Source organism: Brachionichthys hirsutus, chromosome 2 (genome assembly GCF_040956055.1).
Source record: "Brachionichthys hirsutus isolate HB-005 chromosome 2, CSIRO-AGI_Bhir_v1, whole genome shotgun sequence".
Taxonomy (NCBI): Eukaryota; Metazoa; Chordata; class Actinopteri; order Lophiiformes; family Brachionichthyidae; genus Brachionichthys; species Brachionichthys hirsutus.
Genome location: NC_090898.1, coordinates 7,154,965 through 7,171,977, shown reverse-complemented (window position 1 = coordinate 7,171,977; position 17,013 = coordinate 7,154,965). Strand labels below are relative to the sequence as shown.

Here is a 17,013-nt window from a genome sequence, read left to right as displayed (position 1 = left end):
TTTATCCACCAATCAGAGGCTGGTCCATCATTTTTTTCAAGAGTTGCAGCCTCATTTAATTCAGTGAGCATCCAAATGGCCAAAAATAAATAAATACCCATACATTCATTATAGGTAAGCATTAATAAATTGTTCTTGTTTCCTCTCACACACACAAATAAATGAAAATTAGGCTTACATGGAAAAGATAAAGAAATAAATCACTCATTAAACTTAGTGATAGCTGATAGCATGTATGTGTGTAGATTAGAACTACAACGATAAGGCAAGCAAAAGCCTAAGTCTTGACTTGATCTTTTTACACATGCACCAGTGTGAACACCCTGTACGTCCCTTTATGTGAAGTTACTCTGGTTCCATGCTGTCAGCTGCTGCATGCAGCAGCAGCAGCAGTGCTGCGGTCTCCCAGTCTCAATGCACAGCCATGTGTGGCTGCACTGTGTCTCTGGTGAAGGGCCGTATTGTCCCCACGGCCCTGTCAACTGGTTAATCACCTCTTTGATGCGTATGGAGCAGCCTGTCACACAATGGGAACATTGTCACATGATCTGAACCCCAACAAGTTCATGCTAAATTTGATAAAATGACTTTTATCCGAAAAGATTCCTGAATAGTGAGTGGACAGGGGGGGGGGGGGGGGTTTCACAACAACACGATATTGTTTTTTTTGACACGTTCAATAACAAAGGAGGTTCTGTTTTTGCCATCCTTTACCAAGGGACTAAGGTACCAAGATGGGAAAATGGATTTGTTGTGTCCTCAAAAGCTCTGGATCTAGACCTAGAAGAATCCACCGTTACTGGAAGTGGGCTTTTAGTGAATAACCTCGAAACTAATAATGACGTCAATGTGAATCCAATTGCTAAAGGTTTGTTTTCCTGGTTAAGGAATCTAAAAATATATATATAAAAAATGTAGGCAATCATTTTTGGTCTTAATCACAATATCGGGGGACTGAGGTGCTTGGCGGAGGTTGCGCTCTCCGAGCGCTTTTCTTGTTTGTGGATGAAGTTGAGCTCATAACTGCCATCCACTAGCAGGTTTCCGACCAGCAGGGGGAGCACATTCTTAAGAATGAGTGCCATCGTATCTGACCTGCTGAGGGGCATTGTGGGAGGTGGACCTCCCTCAGCAGTATCTGCCCCCCAATGGCTGTGTTTTTTTTTTTTTACAATACTCTTTATTGACTCATAAATCCCTGAGCTCTTCTAATTGAAACAATGCGCTGAGATTTGTCCATTTACTGAAAATGTTACAGATCCCCATTTCTCAGTTTGAAAATGACCCATCTTGAGTCATTGATTCTGTTGAACACGTAAACAGCAGCAAGTGGGATTTCTTTTCATACTCACTCAATAAAACAGAATAAAGAAAATAACTATAGCGGTATATAAAAGATTCTCAGTGTTTTAAAAAAAAACAAATTCTCAGGAGGGCATCTCTGCTGTGAGGTCAAGAAGAGTTGCTTCAACAAAGGCCCGGTGATTCCATGGTTTCTGCAGTCTGGCGGTTTCACGACGCCACTGCGGTGTCAGCCCCGGTGGCCCGGTCCCTTCCAAAGGCGAGCCGTGGGGGTGACTGCTGTGGCCTTTTGCGATTGCCACTCCCTTCAGAGAATGATGAATTGATTGTGAGGCTGCTGCCAGTGTGTCTGTGCCCTGGACGAAGGCATCCCGGTTACGGGTGGGAATCCCATGCAGCTATGGCATCCACCCTGGGGCTACTATTGTAGCCATCCAGCAGGGTGCCCTGGGGGGCTGGTGGCCCTGGGCGCAGTGTTGACCCACATACTGCTGTCACAACCCTGGAGACACAGCAACACTCTGGTCTACAATGACTTATGATTGGCTCAGACAAAATGACTCTGCAGACTGCAGCAATTCCACAAGGGAACTCCCTGATTGTACAAAACGTCTCTCGATGGTAGCAGTCAGAGAAAGGCCAACGGAGAAAGACGACACAGACCGATGTCCTCACCGCCTGCCTGAGCAGCGTCCCTGCCCACAGTTAGAAGTACATGTTCAATAATCAAGCTTAATTTATATTTATTTTAGTCTTGATTGGTAACTGATAGGATGTTCTGACCTTACATTATAGTTCATGTAAATGTAAGTGACAGTGGGACGTTTTGACATTAGGGCTATTTTGGAAGTCAAACGTAAACGCCGTTTGGTGAACTGAACACTAAATCCATAACATTGATTATTACAGCGTGATTCCAACCAAACGCATGCATTTTAATGAACAAACACAGTCGGAGGAAACTGGCTGTTCACTTTTATTGCAGCTCTTGTACAGTGTCAAAATGCCTTATGAGGCACCATTGCTATCATTCTCTCCATTCTGTTTTTCAATGATGCGATTTGTACCAACGCTCAAAAGACAACCAGCTAATCAGCAAATAATTAAAACCACTCAAATTAAAACTGCGCCAAAAACAAACAGACATTACATTTTGTACATCAATAATGCACAATGATTTATTTTGTACAGAAACACATGAAACACATGTAATATCAGGCTTAATAGGTATGGATAAATTAGACTTAAAAGCAATGTGCAGCTTCTCGCATCAATGTATTTTTTAAATAACATTTTAAAATAAATCATGTAAGAGCTCTGATGTAAATCACTTGCTCTGCAGCATCTTAAGCAGGGGAGGCCGATAGCAGCAGGTTTTCTAGGCTATGGAGCTGGTACAGATAAGCTATCACCCTTCACTGACACCAGACAGCAGGTTTTAAACCTTACTGACTGATCCAGGCAAGCAATTTCATTGCATCACTGTGCGTAATGACAGCAAAGTGCCATTCTATTCTAAACTGATGAAACACCTTTATTTACAGCAGCTCCTATACGCCCATGAGCCAGTTCGGGGGGGGGGGGGGTCTCCATGCAGATCAGGGACGCAGCAATGTAAAGGCTTCTTATTTCCACAGCGGCCATCCCAGAAAATGTGCAATAAAGGCAAAGAAAACCGTACAATCCACTAAAGTTTAAATCCACAAAGAACCAATAAATAGATGCTGACAAAATATCAATCGTTTCCATCGTTCAGTGTGTTGACAGGTTTTGTGTTTTATTAAACAATTATTGAACGATGCAAAAATAAGTAAATAAATACATTGAAATAAAATTCACAGTAAGATTTTGGTGGTGGTAAAACACAAATCTTTGTTTATCTAAGCCTGTATGAGTATACTGTATTTAAACAATGTGATACTAGTCTGACAGTATTAGTACTTCCACGATTCTATTACGCCATTCTTTACAATTTACACAAATTCAAATGTATCTGAGGAAAGTTTGCTCTTTAAGACTATGACCTTCTTTACAATTTACATGAACATTAAAGTATCTGAGGAGAAGTTGCTCTGACATCATCGCTTGTGTGTAAAAAGGCAAAGAGGGTTGGTATAAGCCTTTGCAGTAATGTTACGCCATAACGTCCCAACATTTATTTATTCAGCTCGAGACGACGGAAGTCATTTTGGTCAACTTCGACACACTTGGTTGGTAAATATTTTCAAATGCTCACTGCAGATCCAAACATATAAAATCAATCGAGATAAAGAGATGAAATGAAAGTATTTCAGGGGAGGCAGCCATCGAGGGTCCTCCCCGGGGAGCTTTTCAGCACAGCCTCTCCGCGTAAACGCAATGGATCCACTAGAACCACTACCTGGAGCTGGCACCCAAGCTCTTCCCCCCCACTCTACTGACTGCGCCCTTTACTTTTTGTTCTTCAGCTGATTGGCGAGCCAGTCCAGACCCTCGTAGAGCCCGTCTCCGCTGGTGGCGCAGGTTGCCTGGATGTACCAGTTACGGTGGCGTAGGGAGTGCAGGCCCAGCTTGTCTGTTATCTCCGCAGCGTTCATGGCATTAGGCAAGTCCTGGACACAAATCACAAACCAGCCGTTTAAACGCCGATGTCGTTTGGAAAGAGTCAGGAATAGAAAGAGACGGCTGCCCGAGACCTGCTTATTGGCAAAGACAAGGAGAACGGCGTCCCGCAGCTCATCCTCAGCCAGCATCCTCATCAGCTCCTCACGCGCTTCATTCACCCGCTCACGGTCGTTGCTGTCCACCACGAAGATCAGGCCTGAAGGATAGAGCTCTCTTTAGGAGTTAAAAACAACGATGCTAAAATCCCCTTCGGTTCAAGTTCAGTAAAGAGGCTGTTAGTTTGAAGGCCGTATATGCGGGGCAGGGGAGGGGTGGGGAGGGGGGGGGGGGGGGCATGTGCTGAAGGATCTGCTGTCACGTGGATGTGGACAGAGCCTTCTTTTCTCCATGTCCTCATGTTTCATGGCCTGACAAACCACCGCCGAGCGCATCAGTACCCGATTGCTTCGGCTCATTTATACTTCATTTGCACATGAAAATAGATTCGTCCGTTTCAAACGGTGCATCCACTAGAAGCCAGCGAAGAAACAAAAATTTTGACAAAAAAATGAAAATGCCACACTAAAGGAGGTAATGTAGTACATGGGGTCGTCGACTTGCGACTGTTTGACTTTACGGCCGCGCTCGTGCGTTGTTGGTTTTTTTCTCTTGTTTACGAGGTGTTTTTAACGACATGCCGGAAAGCGAGCGAGCGAATCGAGCTGCCGTCTCACCCACGACGTCTACCGAGAGGAAACTGTTTCTTTCCACTCCGATATTCTCCGTATCATGACGCAGCATAATATACTTATGGTAATTTAACATGGGGCGACTTACGACCGAGTCGGCATACAACAAAACACCGTAAGTCAGCGACCGCCTGTAAATCAAAAGCAACAAAACTGGATGAAACAATCTTGTCATCTCGTCTGAGAGCCATTAAATGCATTGCGATATGAGAATGGTTAGATTTTTGCTTTCTTTTGCTTTTTCACATCCATTTTTTTCTCGCCGTGCTTTGAATCACGGATTACACCCCCCCCCCCCCCCCCCCGCACCCCCCGACCATTTTATCTGCATCATACGGATATAATTAATGCAGATTATGAACAGACGGCTACATTTCTATCTGTGCACGTCTTTAATGAGCATAAATGAAACTTGAAAAGGATACTGCTCTGGCTCACCCTGGGTGTTTTGAAAATAGTGCCTCCACAGGGGACGGATCTTGTCCTGGCCACCCACGTCCCACACAGTGAAGCTGATGTTCTTGTACTCCACCGTCTCCACATTGAATCCTGAAAAACGAGCAAACTAAAGTAAGTTAAACGATCTGAGCAATTTGCTTCATCAATTAGTGCTTTCCTCACACAGACTATAGCTCGTCACTTTGTTGGCAGCTAATGGGGATCCTTTTAAACAATAAGCAATAAACACACCAATGGTGGGGATGGTGGTAACAATCTCCCCCAGCTTCAGCTTGTAGAGGATTGTGGTTTTCCCAGCAGCATCCAGCCCAACCATGAGGATCCTCATCTCCTTCTTGCCTATCAGGCTCTTCAACAGGTTGCCAAAGATGTTGCCCATGATGACTTGGCAGCACTCGCCTCAACTGCAACACAACTGTTACACAGGGCAGTAAAAAAAAAAAAAAAAGAGGAACACTTTCTACACATGGAAAGAAAGCAGCGAAACAAGACATAAACCCAAATACAGAACGTCAAAACCCACACAACACAGTCATACACAAAAACAAGTCCTGCAGCGAGACGCAGTAGCTCTTAACATTATCACCTCGTTAAAGATGGAAGGCACCTCAGAGGAGAATCAGCCGAGCCGAGAGTCAGCTGACTTAAAGGCAGGTGCTTGACAGAAAACGTCACCATACTGGAACACGGTTATGTGTGCGGATCAGCTTTCAGGTCATAAATAAACCAATTTGTCTTGTTTTGCAGTGTGGCAATCAATTCATACCACATGAAATGACACACAACCTGAGGCTGGTGGACATACTCGCTATAGAAGGAGTTCCTGTTCTCTTTTGCTGGTACTGGAGTTAATAGGCTGCTGGTGTGCTATACAATTAGAAAAAAAATAATAATGAAACCATTGACCATGAGGTTTATTGGAAGAATGTACAATTTACCAACTATTTGCAGTTAAGATATAAAATAAAAGCCCAAATGTAATATTTTTTTTTTACACAAAAACCTACTACTATATACGCAGTCTCAAAATGATGTGACCCCCCCATCTGAATAACATCCCTCATGAGAACACATTTGAAAATCAGATGTTTTTGAACTGTTCCAGCCCCCAGAGACCAACTTCAGCCGTTAACGGTTACTTTACACACGAAATCCATGCTGGAGCTGACAGATGTACGCCATGCTGAACAAAAAACACAAGAAAAGTCAACTCTAGTTCGCTCAAAAGCATTCTACACAAACTTTATTCATCTTTTGTTGTTGCTCTTTGGAACGATGCAATGAAACTGGAGCTTTTTGGGCCCATTGGTGGTTTGTCTGCAGGAAGAATGAAGCATATGTACACAAAGGAACTCCCAGCCTGCATAGAGGCCCGGCGGTGCGGCCAGTAATCCTCTGGGGCTACGCTGCTTCCTCACATATTGCAGCCCTGCAGCATATAGAGGGTAAGACGGATTCCATCAAGTAGTGGGACATCCTGAAGAAAACATCTCTCTGTCTGTGAGGAAACCAAAGCTTGGGCGATATTGGACATTCCAAAAGGATCGAGCAGGCCTCAAAGTTCACCGAGGACTGGTTTCAGAGGACATCCTGGATGATTCTAAAGCGCATCCCATGGAGGTCCGCGAAGATTCTCCATCGTCCACGTCATAGTCGAACTGTCATAGAAAATCTCAGGTGGGATTTGAAGATGCGTGCAAATCTTGGATTACAACATAATTGGCTTTTGTCTGTGAAGATTGGGCAGAGGTTCCTCAGCACTGCCAGAGGCTGGTTTATAGATATGCATCACATGTGCAGCAGGTCACAGCATCAACAAAAGGTCGATTCGAAGTACTAGTGATGCATACAATTGCGTGAGACTGCAGTACGACACGAAAGCAGCATTTGTGTTATTAAATGGGGAAAACACTTTGTTGTGATTAGCTGCTTCAACCGTTCCTGTTTGATTTGGTTACTGCAGACTCCTGATAAAGAAGAATAATGAGAATATTATGCTAATTAACCTCATAATTTATTCATTCGTTCATCTTCTGAACCGCTTTGTCTGTTGCAGTCAAAGTGCGAGAGGCGGCGTACACCCTGGACAAGGCGCCAGCTCATCGCAGGGCCACACAATAATTTACACACACACACATACTCTTACAATTTATTATGGGGCAATTTATTGTAACCAATTCACCTAATTTGCATGTTTTTGTTGGTGCGAGGAAGCCGGAGAACCCGAAGAATATTGAAATCCTGTTAAATGACATAACCTCGGGTTTTTGGGTGTCTGTAGAGGCCCTCTATTCTTGCTGAGGCTCCTTAAAAAAAAGGCCAACTCCGCTTTCAAGCAGCGTTACCGTGTCCAACCTGCGTTTGGTGTCACCGGGAATAATCTAATTTACCTAAATATATGCGGACTGGTTTTTTTTTTTGACGTTTGGTCGTCCTCGGACAAAGACGTAACGAGTCCATCCTTATGAAGCGCATGAATCCCCGGACTATATATCTTGCGTTGCCTTTTACGCGGCTGCAGGGGCGGCATAATATAATCTGTCATCACGCGGCGCACGCACGGGAAGAGGCGTCTGATGCTGCAGTCCAAGCAGACGATGCATTTGAACGAATCAAAAGATGTGTTGGAAGGAAAATCATTCTAGTATCGTTTGCTTGCAACTACATTATTTGATGTCACCAATATATATATATTTATTAATAAAATAAATAAAACCCGAGCAAATTACGCGCTGTATTCCGTTCGTGCGGTCACGACACGCGCACCAGTCGGCCTGATGTGCGCGATTATAAACGTGACATGAACCACGCAGTGTCAGACGGAGGTGGGACGGCGACAAACGCGTCCCGTTACTTGTGCACATCTTGGAGGTTTTTTACTATTCGTTTCTCGGTCACACTTACCGTCAACGGCGGGCAGGTTACCAGCTGGAGTCAGGCACAGGTCTGGATGGTAGTCTCGCGATGACAGGCGTCTGTGGTTATTTGAGATCTCGCGGTGGTTGCCCCCCCCCCCACACACACACACCAATAGAACTGCGGTAGGGCATATGTAATTTATTTAATTGTGTCTTTGTAAAATAAGACAAATGCTTTTTTTTCTGTAGAATGTGTATGGAAAGACTTAAAGTCTGAAATGTATTTTCGAGCGATCAAAAACAGCTTTCCAGACATCGTTTTTGCACAATATTCTCATTGCACAACCAAAAGATGCTGCTTGTTTTTTGTTTTTTGTTTATATTTTTTTGTTTTCCCTTTTATGGCAGAATACCACAAAAAACAAGATCTGAAATAAGGCAGAGAGTCTGCAGGCAAACATGCTTAAATAATTAAAACGGGAATCATCTTAATGAATAAGTAAATGACTGCGTAATAGGATGCCAAGTGATACTTGCTGGCAGTAACTCTGTGTGACACAGATAATTAGGTGACAGGAGGGGGGAAAAACCTCGCTGATTAATATTTAAGCAGTTTACTAACAGTCAATGAGGATTTGTTGTTTTTAAGTTGTCACATATTTCAAAAGGTGATGACTCATATTATTTTACAGCAAAACAATAGCTCCACACACAGGAATGGGGGGGGAAGGAACTCCAAGATGTGTGTGTTTAAACTTTAAATCATTTAATCATAAAACAAAACAGACTAATAAAGCAGGGCCATAACATGCCATGCACGAAACTAGCCCACCAGCCACAGGTGAGTCCGTCTTCCTCTGTGTTATGTGTCAGTCAGCGGTCCGGTGATAGATGTGTTTATCAGTCCAGTGGTGAAGGCAGAGCGGAGCAGATGTTTGCAGCTGCAGACCAGATTATGGGGTGGAGTGGAACCTGCTGAGCTGTGTGCACTGGGATTTTTGGAGAGGGTTACGTGGGGGTTACAGCAGGCTCATGTGGCGGCGAGAGAGGTGGGGTGGGGAGTTATGAGTTAAAGGAACCTTTCCTCTGAAGTGTCTGCCAGCGTGCACCCCAGCAAACACAATCACAAGTCTTGTTGGTTCTGCTAGCTGAACTAATGAGGGCCTGCGCGTTGAAGGCAGGGGCTTTGATGTTCTGGGTAGCTGGCTCCCTCAGTTTTCTCTCCTGCTCTCCTTCTCGGCCTGTCCCACATCAAAAATGAAAGGGGAATTGAGAAGCAGATGTTTCGAGGCATGTATTTATACAGAGTACACTTTATTCACCCCCATCTCATACCCCATTTGTCCTTTGCTTCTACATCTCTCCTGTACGTATACCGAGGAATATCTCCCTATCTTTATATCCAACTAAACACTCCAAATCGCCTTACTTTATACATATAATCATCCTGTCAGTCAAAGTGGGTGACTTTTATCTCCCCTAACTTCCTCTCTCTGCCTCCCTCTCTTTAATCCCAGCCCAGTCTGGTTGTCATTACTCAGGGGGCAGTCAGTGTGTTTCTGTGCATGTGCCTATGTATGTAGCGATGAGGGGGGAGAAAGCAATCCCAGGCTGTCCACCAGCCTCTGTCTCACACATGGGGGAAACAGTGACAGGAAATTCCCTTTTGCAGCCGCTCCAGGGTGAAATGTTGAAGGAATGAAGAAATGCAAACCAGAGCCTTATCATTCCTTACCAGTCATTGTCTTCCTCACTAAATACTAAACAGACAGAACGGTTGATTCAGCCACTGCCATTCCTCCGGCATCGGGGATAAGTCCATACAAACAAGTCTTAATGGACATGAAATCCTATATGTGGAAAGAAGGTTTTCCCTAGAGAATGAGAGTGGAGATACTTTTGATCATCTAACCTATCAATGAATGCTATTATCATGAACTCAGCTAGGTGTCGACGTGAGTGTTTTAACAAATCTGCAGCATAAATAGACATTTTATGTCACATTTACCTGCATTTTCTTATATTATTATTAGGTTGCACTACGCACCGGATGGAGCAGTGCTCATAATCTCTTTGTATATCCACTATGCAAAGACAATAAAGGCTTTCTATTCTATTCTGTTCTAAATAGAAGCCAAATGCAAGTGACTCAGGTCACCAAAAGTGCTGTCTGTCAGTTCATGTGTGTGCAGCAGCATGCATTTTTTTTTTTATGCTTCAGTGCCAAGGTTTTAATGTGTCTTTGCACATAAATGCACACATGTTTATATGTGCCTGTGTTTATATTTGTGGCCTCTCTCTCCCAGGTAACAGGGACATCGCGTTCCACGTGGTTCAGTGAGTCCCTCCTTTGGCTATGAACCCTCAACAGATGATCCCCTCAGATGCTCAGGCAGCAAGGTTGGTATAATTACCTCCACTCTCTGCTCTCTTGATGCTTCTTTCCAGTAATAAAACTCATACTTGAAGGAAACAATATCTCGCAGCCATAAAAGGTTCTTCTCTCAACATGACGTGGCTGTAAAAAAAAGGCTCTCACCTCCCAGATCTGTAGTGTGTAGAACCTTTTCCTCATTTGTACACACGCACACACACACACACACCCTTCAGCATCAGTACTAAAGCAGGACCATCTCTCACTCTGACATGTACTGCATGTGGGAAGAATCTAGGGAGCACTCAGAGCAATGTGAAATAGACAAACGAAAGCAGAGAATAAAAAGAGCTCAATTGTGAATTCACAGGAAAGTGACACAGTTTTATCAAGAGCAAGTGTATTTTTGACATTATGTTGTATAATAATTATGAATGAATGAAAAACAGTACCACAAGAGACCAATTTCAGGATGTTACTACTATATTTATAATGAAAAATAAATATGACTGATTCGTTTAGTATAGACCTTTATCCCCCCCCCCCCCCCCCCCCCCCCAAAACAAAAACTGATATTGTATGAACTTCCCCATGTTGATTTTTTACAAGTATGCACTGTGCAGGCTTTGATAAGTTCATTTGCATTATATCATGGCTCTTCTATTAAAATAATTCTCCATTAGATTAAATCATTCAAAAACACTGCAAGGAGAAGTTTCATTTTCTACGAGTCCATCCAATTTCTAGACATTTTGGAACTGAATCACAAATAAGTATGGCTGGTCTCTCTGTGTCACCTGTGCAAAATATACAAACGTAGTAAACAACTTGGAGTTTGTTCGATGGGTAAAACTTGAGATAAACATGTTGTGAAATATCACTGGCCCGTTACACCAGCACAAATCTGTTGTTGACTCAAACTCAAAAAAACAGGTTCCGGAGTGATAATAATATTAATAATAATAATACATTTACAAATATGTACATAAACTACACAGCAACTGTACGATGAGACGAGTTGGCATGCAGAAAGTAAAATAAAAATTGGATTCTGCGGTTGCTCTCTTTGTTTTGTGGCATAGGAAAGATGGGCCGTTATCACGGCTGAGAAGGCAGCGTCTAAACAGGCCACAGCAAGACAAATGACGCGAGTCACCTCTTCAATCTCTGACTTGGCATTTTGAGAATAACAGCGGCTACAAAGAGAAAATAGATCCCAGATGATGGCCCAACAAAAGGAAAAAGAGGGATAACAGATTCTCTGGGAGTACAACATAAGGAGCAAAACAAAACCACAGTGGTGGGCGAAGGAGCAGGCTCGCCGTTTGACTTTCGGGTGGAGAGAGGCTGCTGGGATTGGGAGAAATGCAATCTACTTGCACACGTTGACCCACTCCGTGAGGCGACACTCCTCGCACAACACGTAACAACACCAGTGGAATCGACAGTTGCAGCGCTCGCTGTGCGTCTGTTTCAGGATATTGTGTCCACGACCGCAGCACAGCGAGCTGCAGCTGTCTGTGCTGTAGCTGGTTTTGTTGCATACGCGTCCTTGCGTACCCAAAGAGTCTACGGATACGTCGTGCTCGCAGAAGTCAGGGGACTTCTCAAAGTACACCAGCTCTTTGGACATGCTTCGGCGATGACCTCCGCTAAGAGCCCCTTTGCTCCTGCTGGCGACGTTTCCAGTTCTCGAGTTGAAAACCCCATTGTTCTTATTCTGGGAGTTGACAAAGATGGCTGACAGGAACTTTTCCTTGAGTCGAGAACCGACCATCCGAAACTCCGGAGACACATGCCAGCAGGTCTTAAACTGACAGCTCCCTGATGTGCCGTGACATTTGCATTTCCTCTTTGTGTTCTCTGCAACAATCTATGGAAAGACAGACAGAAAATGACGTAAGCTAATTGTAATCGTTTACGCCAAAGTGATTCAAGGCCACTCTCTAAAGACACTCTCACACAGTGGATGGGCATATTACTCACCTGTCTTCCCACTCGGTTGTTATGGATCCTCATGCGAGCGTGGATGTCTCTGGGAGACCCCCGGGAGTCAAGCCAATCCCTGGAAAAACGGTCCCCAAAACGGACATCGTGACTGCACCCCCCCACTGCCAGGTCTCCTGTATGGGGCTCAGTTCATCCGGTAAAGCCTTGAGCAGGGTCGAAGGGTGGGTTGAGCGCAGGTCAGTGGGCAGGTCGCCATGATGACCGTTTAGCTCTGAGGGTAATGGCCGTGTCATGCTGAGGCCTACCCCACCCTTCTGCAGGGTCTGCAGCTGCAGCTGTGTGAGTTTCAGCCGGATGTTGTCATCGTCCTGGCGACGCTTGGCCTCGCAGCCACACCCCCGCAGCTTGCCCATACTGCAGGCCGAGGCCACGGAGTGAGCCACACCCGCTGCCAGCAAGGCCAAGGAGAAGGCACTCTCGCGAAAACCTTGGAACATGAGACACAGTTAAACAAATGAAAACTAGAAAAAGACAATCAGAGATTGCAGACCCTCGCCTCCAAAAGACTATTCGATCTTGTGAGACAGTAAACAGGGCTTCCGGATCAGAGGGGCCAAACCTGCTCTAGCTTGCTGCTCCGGAACGTGCTACAAGACACCTTCTGGACTCTTTTTCCCATCATGCCATTCGTGTCCCTCCCTCTTAAAGTGACACTTTACAGCACAGGCACAATTCCAGATGTAAAAATAATTCTAGAATGTGGATCCAGATCCGGATCAATGCCATTCTCGGGGAGGGCCGAGCCACGGACAGAACCTTGCTTGTGTAAAAATTTCAAGTCGATTAGGTTACTAGTTTTTGAGTTATGCTCTCGGACAGACAAACAGACAGACAAGCAAACAAGCAAACAAGCAAACAAGCAAACAAACAAACAAACAAACAGACAAACAGACAAACAGACAAACAGACAAACAGACAAACAGACAAACGCACCCAATTGCAATACCCTCGCCTCCCCTTCGGCGAGGGTGACAATGACTACTGGTAGCTCACAGAAAAATGTCTATACATACTTGGCAGCACCTCCACTTCTTAAAAAAAACCTTTTTGACCATCATTAGCGTGCATCAGACTCTCACCCCTATTGAGGATGGTGTTGTGCTGAGGAAGTTTGCCAAGACCCGCCAGTGAAGAGCAGTTCCAGCGCTGGTCCCGGAGCTGCTGCTGGCATTCATGGATGGCCACCTGGATGCCCTGCAGAGCAGAGGCTGTTACATCGGGACTCCGAACACACATCCGCATCTGACGTTTGCTGAGGCCGGCCAGCCTCAGGCACACGGAGTTAGGGGTTAGCACTGGGTCTCCTGCCACCTTCAGGCTTAGAATATCGTTACACAACACCCTGCAGAGACAGAGAGAGAGTTAGAGGGGGGGGGGGGGGGGGGGGGGGGGGCATCAGCGCTGGTGAGTAGTTCATTAGTCAATTCCAGAGAAGTATGTGGCAATGGAAAAACTTTATGGATGGTTAAAGCAACCACAAAAATATAAAACCAGGAAAGATTTATTTGTCACATTCTATTAAATATATTTAATCTCTAGGTAATTTGCTAAATGGACACAGTAATAAAATGTATCGATCGCCTCTCCGGTACTTAGTATAAGTGTTTCCACACATATTGCTTAAGGTAGAGAAAAATTATAATGCTAAACAGATCACCCATCTGAAAAGTCATATACAAGCAAGCAATAAATTCCCATATATACATCTTTTGTGCTTTAAATTGAATTATTTCTGAAATTGGTCAGACATATCCAAGGCTGCACAATCAGTACACATTATTCCATTGTTTAAATATTCCACTAAATCAGCCTGTGAAACCAGATGCAGATGTTTCTCTTTTTTTTTTAACTATACATACGTTGGATATTTGTTTAAATCATGCAGCAACATACAGTAACTTTCCTCAACTCATGCCGAATTCCATGTATCCAGAACCCGCATCAACTCCTCTGACGCGCTCAAGTGCACTCACGTTAAGGCAGGTGACATAAGTGCTGCTGCCAAAATCAGGAATTGGTCCCAGCGGAGTCTGTTTGGTGGCTCCATGTTGTTAATTGGCTTTCGCGACGTGACATTAAAACACCGGTAATGAAGTCCCGTGTTGAGGAAGAATGTTTAAAAGAAGAGTGGAGTATAATCGATGCACCGCCAAACAGCCGAAGAGTGAAGAGGAGAGGAGAGAAGCTCAGGGGCGAGAGTACACGGGAGGGGAGGGGAGGGGAGGGGAGGGGAGGGGAGGGGAGGGGAGGGGAGGGGAGGGGGAGATGCCTCCACAGGCGACTGTGTGCAAAAGGTTGGCCAATATAGTTAGAGCACCAGTTGATCATTTTGTTATTTGAGAACGGACTTATTCTTCCAAGAGTAAAATAGCGTTTCCAAAACTTTACGCAAAAGAACCACTTTCCAAACAGCGCAACTTCTGCTTCATGATTTCCAATAAGGAATATATATATATATATATATATATATATATATATATATATTGTATATATATTGTAATATTTCGCGGAAATGTACATTTGTTTTACTCTTGTTTTTAGTTTTTGTTGTGTCTTTTTTTGTTGTTGTTAGTGGGTCGCATAATGTGTAACATAAATTATGTAGAAAACGAACAGAAAGAAAAACGAAAGAAATATGGGGGAGTCGAATAAGTTTTTGTTCATAAAGGGGGGAGTTAAATGGTGGCTGGGGGAGGGGAGAGGTGCAGGTTGCACTGTACGACAGGGAGGCAGCAGCAGGCAGGCGGGCCCGCCGACAGACCCCCTGTTCCATGCCCCCTTCCTCCAGCCTCAATCAGAGCGTCTGCTCCTCATTGTTGCCTCTGAAACAACTTCATTTTATCACTCCAAAATTTTATTTCACATATTGTAAGATTATTTTTGATAAATTACGCAACTTTGCACGAATTATTTTTTAAATTATTTATCATAAAATACATACTGAGACAAAAATCTAACGCCAAATGACATACTTTTAGTTAATATGGAATGTAATTGAGGCACGAATGTATATGTTAAACACATTATTATGGGAAAACTACCAAACAGTATCTCAATCATCCTTGATGTGCTTAAAACCCGGGCCTGCATGTATACCACATGCAGAGGCCCTCTGATTGGGTCCCCATGCGGCAGTTCTGCTTCCAATCAGCGTATTTGTCCAAATTAAGCACAACAAACGCTTCTTCTATATTTACGATTACTATTTACAATATAAAATCTAAACTTTTAATCATTCGGTGAATTATAAAATGACCACATTTTAAGCAACCACAGACTGCTGTTGGAACCGTGAAGGTGCATGTGCGCTATTAAGTTAACCCCCCCCGGAACACGGTTCGCATAGTGACACCAATTCATCTAATCTCCTTCCATTCCCTAAACCGCAGCAATGAAAAGTGCATTAGCATTCTGCCTTGGCGTGTATATCTAAGTGGCTTAAAAAGTGATTTGAAGTTGATTTGTATATAAAAGGTCGCCTTTATCCGGATTGGAGGTCTAATCTGCTCGGAGTCGCATGACTGCTCAGGAAACCCGTTTGAGCACCGTCGTATTAAGCGTAGGGTGGCTGCCACTAAAGCCGTTTTACAAAAGCCTATACTTCCTTTTACTGTCATCCGAGGGAGGGAGAAAGAGAGGGCGAGGAGAGAGAGAGAGGGGGAGAGAGAGCGAGAGAGAGAGAGAGAGATTACTCAAGGAGCTACAGTGACTATAAAGTGGAACATGCAAATTGGAAGATAAATGTCACAGAGCGCAACATTCACACGTGAACCAACATGGAGAAGTTTGGGTACATGCGCGCAGTCCGGTGGAGATGCCGCAAAACGGCCCAAGATGTGATTATGGGCTGCAGTGCGTCGATGGAGGTCTGCAGGCCAGATGTTAGGAATGATTTGTATTCTTCCCCCTCTTTTCCTGGTTCATCATACGTCAAACGTCTGATTGGAGAACAAAATAGTTAAGTCCGGAAGGCATCTTGAGTTATATGACAATTTAGATCTTCTTATTGTTGCATTTTTACTTCTTTATAAATGCGAGTTTTCGTTCTGTGCGCGCGCCTGTCTTAATGAAGAGCAGGCCCCGTTTTTTAATATAATGAAATAAATCTGGATTAATAAACCTATATCTAATTATATTATTAAACGCCATAAAGGGCATTTTATCGAGTTGATGAATGTTTATTATACATAAATATTAAAACAAGTGCATACTTTTACATTGATTTGTGCAAACCGTTAACGCAAAGGGCAGAAATGTCCTCAAAGTTTCAGTACATTTTCGGAGCACATTTGGAGAAAGGAGGAGGAGATGTGGTTAGGGAGTCGGCTAATCCAACCACCGGGTAAAAAAAAGGGCAATTTTAGATTGCTCATATTCCGCTGCAGCCTAACTGCATCGCACCGTGACACCAGCTTTGAGCGGCGGCGGAGCACCAAACCGGACGCACCCACAGCATCTGCACCAGCACATCTTCAGGGGCGCTTCTCCTTTCTTGCAAGACTGGATGGAAACACGGCGGGGAGATACTCAGACGCACGCTTTCACAGAGAATCGATTCATGTGATGACCGTGAGATTCCACAAGTAATATGCGCAACTCTGTGGATTGCCCTTTTTTTCTGTTCCTTTCTCTTTTCTGCCCAGTTGTGTTTCCTCATTCATTGTGCGCCCAATGAAGA

The 17,013-nt window shown here is 44.1% G+C and overlaps 2 protein-coding genes across 2 annotated transcripts; both read right to left on the bottom strand.

Moving 5' to 3' along the window:
* Positions 1-3,731: 3,731 nt before the first annotated feature.
* Positions 3,732-8,055, bottom strand: arf3a (ADP-ribosylation factor 3a). The gene is made up of 5 exons (XM_068753258.1): positions 7,974-8,055; positions 5,325-5,477; positions 5,073-5,183; positions 3,978-4,102; positions 3,732-3,893 (listed from the first exon to the last, which is right to left on the bottom strand). Exons 2-5 carry the CDS (start codon positions 5,470-5,472, stop codon positions 3,732-3,734), a joined length of 546 nt encoding a protein of 181 aa, XP_068609359.1. The 5' UTR covers positions 5,473-5,477; positions 7,974-8,055.
* Positions 8,056-11,697: 3,642 nt separating this feature from the next.
* On the bottom strand, positions 11,698-14,382 carry wnt10b (wingless-type MMTV integration site family, member 10b). The gene is given in 6 exon segments (XM_068748182.1): positions 11,698-12,198; positions 12,312-12,433; positions 12,436-12,478; positions 12,581-12,762; positions 13,415-13,677; positions 14,309-14,382. Coding segments are annotated over 6 exon segments (1,185 nt in total).
* Positions 14,383-17,013: the final 2,631 nt, after the last annotated feature.